Below are 7,340 nucleotides of genomic sequence, written 5' to 3' on the forward strand. Positions count from 1 at the left end.
CCTAAGTGGAAATATCCCAATTGGGCCCAAAGTGTCAAGCGCCACCATTATTTTCCAGCACTGCCATCTTTTTACAGCACTGGACATGGAGTTCACCAGAGCTTCACAGGTTGCCACTGGAGTATTCTTCCACTTCTCCATGATGACATCATGGAGCTGGTGGATGTTAGAGACCTTGCGCTCCCCCACCTTCGGTTTAAGGATGCCCCACAGATGCTCAATAGGGTTTAGGTCTGGATACATGCTTGGTCAATCCATCACCTTTACCTTCAGCTTCTTTAGCAAGGCAGTGGTCGTCTTGGAGGGGTTTGGGGCCGTTATCACGTTTGAATACTGCCCTGCGGCGCAGTCTCCGAAGTGAAGTACACTGAACTAACTTATCAAACAATGTGTAAATATGTCATATACCGTATATACTCGATTATAAGCCGACCCGAATATAAGCCGAGGCCCCTAATTTTACCCCAAAAAACTGGGAAAACTCATTGACTCGAGTATAAGACTAGGGTGGGAAATGCAGCAGCTACTGGTAAATTTATAAATAAAATTAGATCCTAAAAAAATTATATTAATTGAATATTTATTTCCAGTGTGTGTATATAATGAATGCAGTGTGTATGAATGCAGTGTGTGTGTATGAATGCAGTGTGTGTATGAGTGCAGCGTGTGTATGAGTGCAGTGTGTGTGTGTATGAATGCAGTGTGTATGAGTGCAGTGTGTGTGTGTATGAGTGCAGTGTGTGTGTATGAGTGCAGTGTGTGTGTATGAATGCAGTGTGTGTGTATATGAGTGCAGTGTGTGTGTATATGAGTGCAGTGTGTATGAATGCAGTGTGTATGAATGCAGTGTGTGTGTGTGTATGAGTGCAGTGTGTATGAGTGCAGTGTGTATGAATGCAGTGTGTATGAGTGCAGTGTGTGTATGAGTGCAGTGTGTGTATGAATGCAGTGTGTGTGTATGAGTGCAGTGTGTATGAGTGCAGTGTGTATGAGTGCAGTGTGTGTGTGTGTTTGTGTGTGTGTGTGTGTGTGTGTGTATGTGTGTGTGTTGCAGAGCCTTGGGGGGGGTGTGGGCAGTTTTATTATTTTTTTCACATTATTTTAATATTTTTTTTCATTATTATTTTTTTATTTACTTATTATTTTTTTAAATTATTTTCATATTTTATTATTATTATTTATTATTTGTAATGTTATTTTTTTTCTTTTTATTATTATTTTATTATTAATTTATTTTTGTTTCGTCCCCCCTCCCTGCTTGCTAGCTGGCCAGGGAGGGGGGCTCCTTCCCTGGTGGTCCAGTGTATGGGCACTGTGTAGGAGGGGGCTGTGGGGGCTGTGAGAGAGCGTTACTTACCTCTCCTGCAGCTCCTGTCAGCTCTCTCCTCCTCCGCTGTCCGTTGAGCTCTTCTGTCAGCTCACAGTGTAAGTCTCACGAGAGCCGCGGCTCTCGCGAGATTTACACTGGGAGCTGACCGAGGTGCTGAACGGACGGCGCGGAGGAGGAGAGAGCTGACAGGAGCTGCAGGAGAGGTAAGTAACGCTCTCTCACAGCCCCCACAGCCCCTGTCTGTATTATGGCAATGCAAATTGCCATAATACAGACTATTGACTCGAGTATAAGCCGAGTTGGGGTTTTTCAGCACAAAAAATGTGCTGAAAAACTCGGCTTATACTCGAGTATATACGGTATATAAAATAATATCACATGGGACTACATACCTATGCATATGACAAAGATTAGTTATAAAAAAGTTTTAAACAAGGCGTATTTGACAAACAATGAAAGTGCAAATGCATCAGAAAAAATTTCAAACACCTTAAGAACAAAATGTAAATGCAGTCAGGTGTAGGTAATGTATTTCAAACATATAAACAAGACACATTAGAATGATGTTTAGCAAACATATATACATAAAATATGTAAAATATTTCCAGCAGGAAAGTAAAATAAAATAACGTAAAATAGTCCAAAAAGAGTCTCACTAGAGTAGCAGTGCTTGATGGAATGTAGATGAGTAGACTTTTGCGTAGAAATGGGTATGTCCTATGGTCTCAGGGTATTCACATATATGAAAAACAAAGAGACAGGGGCATCCAGTAGCACAATACATCTAAAATCCAATGAGTGAAATAGTTGTAGAAGGTAAAGAACTCACATTTAAAAGAGCTATGGCCATCTCTGGTGTGAAGGGCGTACAGCGATATAATCCTCGCTGATAGGATATGTTGAGGGAGTGCGTCTATCAGCACCGTCTGGTCATCCAAAGCTCCAAAGGGAATAAAAAAGAGGCGACAATAGTGCTCTCAATTGGGTAAAAGTAAGTAAAGGTAACTAAAATAATACTCATAGATATAGAGCAGGAACACTGCTCTATTTGTAAAGCGTTGGTGGTATGATCCCCACCTGAAATTTCTTTTAGTACAGGAACAGCAATAAAAAGCCAGGAAAGTAAAACTAGTAAAAGTGCATAAAAATACAATAAAAAGAGAATTGGCACAGTAAAGTAACCAAAAACCTTTAATTGATCTAAAATACACAATATAAAATAACCATTATGCGTTTCACCAATATAGGCTTTCTCAAATGGCATAAAAACACACAACCTGGCTAGTAGAAGTTTATATAGGGGGAAGGATACTTTAAAATGGGAGCCAAAATTATGGCATAGGCTCATCCTCCAATCAGCAAACATCATTATAGTATACATTTCAAATAAGGCAAACAGTAATATAGATGGATAGATATTAGGTAGAGGACCTTTAATATCGTATTAGATATTAAAAACAAGCATGTGGTAAGTTTTGGCAGCATTAGGAAGTCGGAGCATGTGACGCATATATGTGAGCATATACTGGCAGCTAAGTTTTACTTTCCTGCTGGCGCAGCCCTACCCCATTTCTTAGTATTTTCTCATTTGTTGAAAGATTTGAGGGGTCTCCTTCGTTTGGGTTGCTGCCTACCTACATGTTGTTTGTTATATTAGCGCTTATTTCCTTTTGTATTTTGTGTATATATACATAAAAACTGGATTGGAGCTAGGTCCAAGGTATAAAATGATATATAGTAACTCTACAATCTACTATGTCTACAATCCATATGTAGCATTGTAAATAATATATGATAAATATAGTATATACTGCATTGAACTTACCCATTTAAAATATAGACATAAAGAATTATAATAAATTAAAAAGTCCCATATCAACATTATGACCTTAATTGAAATAACATCTTGAATATTAAAAACATTTCTTGCTTTGTTCACCTTTCCACTAAAGATAATTTGGTTTCTGAAATGCATCCATCACATTTACCCTTATCTACATTCCCATCACCATGTCACTACACAGTATAATGAAGAAATGTCAAGAGGCAATGACACTTCCTGATTTCATTGGTGTCATTTCTGCTGACAGTATATTTACCTCCACACCTACTAGAAGGGCAAAATAAATCCTTGTTTGAAATATCTTTATCTTTCCTAAGTTGTCTCTTGCCTTCCTAGGTCATTGCCAAGTGATTTCCACAACATTGAACATCACCTGTGATGCCTCCCAAACTCTGACCACTTACTATTTAATATATTCAAACTGTGGCTTTTCTACTTCCCACCACTGCTCCTTCTTACCCACTACTTCTTCTCACATTCCTACTGCTCTTTCATCCCATTACTGCTCCTTCTAACCATAGACAGCTCCTTTTTACTCCTAATTGCTCATTCTCCACCTTCATTCCTCCTTCTTATCCTCTCTATGATCCTTCCCACCCACAGTTCCTTCTTGCTGCTCCCTCACTCTACGTCTCACAGAGGCATAACTACAAACTACGAGGCCTCGGTGCAAAAATTAACCTGGGACACTCCCATAGGGGACTTCTCCCTTCCTCCCATACATCTACCCCCCCACACACATGCAGACAAACAGACACACATGCAGACACACACATACACACACACACATACAGAGACACAGCCACATACAGGCACACACATACATACAGACAGACACACATATACACACACATACATAAATACACACAGACATACACACACAGACACATATAGAGACATATACATACAGACACACATACAGAGACACACATTTACTAACACACACACATGCAAAATGTTTAAGTCACCCTCCTGTTTCCTACATTTTAGGTGCAATGGGATGACTTTCCTTGGGGTCCAGTGGTGGCTCAGGCTGATGGGATTCAGAGTTTCCACTCTGACTACCTCTCCTTCCTCCCACACGGCTCTCTCTGACAGCTGGGAGTAGTGACTGGGGAAGTCATGTCACTTCCTCCCAGCATCTGACGTAATCACATGGGGCCCGGTTGCATTGTTAAAGCGCCGCAGCGCTGACCGGAGGCCCCCTGGATATTCATTGCCATTGTGTGGTCCATGCTGTTAGGGAGCCCTTCAACCAGGCCCGCAACACAGGGCAACGGGCAGAGTGGATGGGCCCCCTAGAGTGATGCGCCGAGTTGCAGCTGTGACCCCTGCGACCGCGGTAGTTCTGCCAATGGTCTCACTCTCCTCTGATTTCATCTTATGACTACTGCCCCTTTTCAATGGCCATCTGGCCTCCGCTCCCTGTTTAACCCCTTAAGGACACTTGACATGTGTGACGTCATGATTCCCTTTTATTCCAGAAGTTTGGTCCTTAAGGGGTTAATAGTGGGTAAAGGAGTGTAGTGGGATGATAAAAGATGGGCAGCATGGGGTATTATATGCAGCATTATTCAATGCAATATTTAGAAACAGTACTTATTTCTACTTCTTTTCCAGACAGTCAAACACAGCATATTAATGCAGTACATTATGTGCATTAGCACACTATAGTCACTTGCTCACAGAATGTGCTGTATCATGATTGTCTTGTATGGGGTTAGAACATAGGAATTATTAGCCCTATACCTCTCGGACACTGTCAAGTAGACATAAAATCATGTGCACACTTCATGAATCATGTGCACAAACTTTAGTGACCCCGTCCCTTGTTATAAAGCCTACCCAATGTGTTTCACAAAATAATAAAATAAAGTGTTTTATTTACCATGGCATGATCCAATCTAATGCTACTTACAGATGAGCATTGTGGACCTAATATGTATACAATGAGAGCACCACTAATGCATCCCAGCTTACCAATAGGAAAATATGACTAAATAGGGGCTTCTTCATCATGTGGCTGCGTATTTATCAGTCAGTGCAGCAGAAGGGCCTTGAGTGACTGTCAGTGTAACAGCCACTGGAGATGTATTTAACCTTTCAAAGTAAACATTGCTGGTTCTGAAAATCAGAAATGTTTTTCATTGAATGGTTAAATTGACAGGGTCATTACACCTAAACTATTTAATTGGCAAGATCTGGGCCTCAAAACTGTACTTCTTCAAGTAAGAGATCTGGGGTTTTACTGCACAAAATCAAGAGCTCTAGCTCTCATTGTTTCTCCCATCAATGCTTCTGCAGTATGTTATAAATATATTTTAGGAGGCCCTAGAGTAAATATCTACACTTTAATCCATCATCATAATGCAGCATGTCAAAGACTACACAAACAAACAAGAGAAAACAAGACAAACACGAGAAAAACATGGTAGAAAATCCATCTGTAATTGACTACACACTGTTTTCCTTTTTGGAAATATGAAATACAGATATCATGTGCATACATCTTTTTTTACTGCAGATCCTACAGCTTCTGTGAATTCCCTGCCAGTGTATAAATTCCCCAAGTGCATGATGAAGTTCAATCATTTTTACTAGAAGCCACTGAAAACAGTTTTAAGAGTGTTCTTTTTTTTCTTTTTCTTCTTTTTCTTTTAGGTTACAGAAGAAACATGCAATGTTTTGCTAGCACTGGGATATGTTTGCACCTGCAGAGGAATAATTAATGTTAAAGGAAAAGGAGAACTGAAAACATATTTTGTACATACAGAGATGACAAGGTCTTTATCACAGGGCAATGTAGCATCCTGAGTATCTGACAAGATTCTAAAAAACTATGATGATCTTTTTACATCTCCTACGATAGTCTGACATTAAAATTTGCAGTATTTCTTAAAACTTTCACGCCACCCTCACACCAACAATATGGATGTGTTCACCATTTGTGTCTCATAGCTAATGACACATTATGAGCACTCATTCAGCATTAATGCCCTTATTTTCTTCACCAGAGACTCGATTAGGACTTGTTTGTTTAATTGCCATTGTCTTTTGTAAACTAATTCATTAAAACGTTTATATGTAATTTGATTAAAATTGTTTCATATTTATTTCAGTGTTTATAAATTATTATAATATTTTTAATAAATGTTTTCGTTTTCAAAATGTAAGAGAAATGGAAAGTCAGAATATTTTTTGAAATAGACATAAAACATGAAGAACCCAAATGCTGACACAATTATTAAATATTTTGAAAATAATATGCAGTAAATTCTATCCAAAGAGAACCTTGAATATCAAATGGATTGACCACATTTTTTTTCCAAGTTGAGAAACTAGAGCCTTTTCATCTGAAATGTCATAATTTGAGTGAAAATGTATCTCTCTTTGTGGTCAAAGTAACACATGTGAAACAGTTTCTTCCTGTGTGCAAAGAAGAGGAAAACATGTAAAAAATAATAAAATTATATAGATAACATATTGGAAAAAATATGTTAGCTACATTAAAAGAAATGGGGACTGATTTTTGAAACAGACAAATGTTATCTATAGATTCACACACACACACACACATACATATTGGGTTAATATATATATATATATATATATATATATATATATATATATATATATATATATATATACACTGAACAAAATTATAAATGCAACACTTTTGTTTTTGCCCCCATTTTTCATGAGCTGAACTCAAAGATCTAAGACTTTTTCTATGTACACAAAAGGCCTATTTCTCTCAAATATTGTTCATAAATCTGTCTAAATCTGTGTTAGTGAGCCCTTCTCCTTTGCCGAGATAATCCACCCACCTCACAGGTGTGGCATGTCAAGATTCTGATTAGACAGCATGATTATTGCACAGGTGTGCCTTAGGCTGGCCACAATAAAAGGCCACTCTAAAATGTGCAGTTTTACTGTATTAGGAGGTTCTGGTGGGGGGGGGGGGGTCAAGTCAGTATCTGGTGTGACCGCTGTTTGCCTCACGGAGTGCAACACATCTCCTTTGCATAGAGTTGATCAGGTTGTTGATTGTGGCCTGTGAAATGTTGGTCCACTCCTCTTCAATGGCTTTGCGAAGTTGCTGGATATTGAAAGGAAGTGGAACCCGCTGTTGTATGCGCCGATCCAGAGCATCCCAAACATGCTCAA

At 38.9% G+C, this 7,340-nt stretch overlaps 1 protein-coding gene across 1 annotated transcript in view; it reads left to right on the forward strand.

Annotated features, from left to right (window-relative positions):
- The window catches only part of ADCY2 (adenylate cyclase 2), a 1,028,223-nt gene extending 1,022,028 nt beyond the window's left edge, over window positions 1–6,195 (forward strand). The window contains exon 25 of the mRNA XM_063451927.1: window positions 5,835–6,195. Coding sequence (XP_063307997.1) covers window positions 5,835–5,987 — 153 coding nt within the window. The 3' untranslated portion in view covers window positions 5,988–6,195. The remainder of the gene's footprint in view (window positions 1–5,834) is intronic.
- Window positions 6,196–7,340: the final 1,145 nt, after the last annotated feature.

Source organism: Pelobates fuscus, chromosome 4, assembly GCF_036172605.1.
Source record: "Pelobates fuscus isolate aPelFus1 chromosome 4, aPelFus1.pri, whole genome shotgun sequence".
Lineage (NCBI taxonomy): Eukaryota > Metazoa > Chordata > Amphibia > Anura > Pelobatidae > Pelobates > Pelobates fuscus.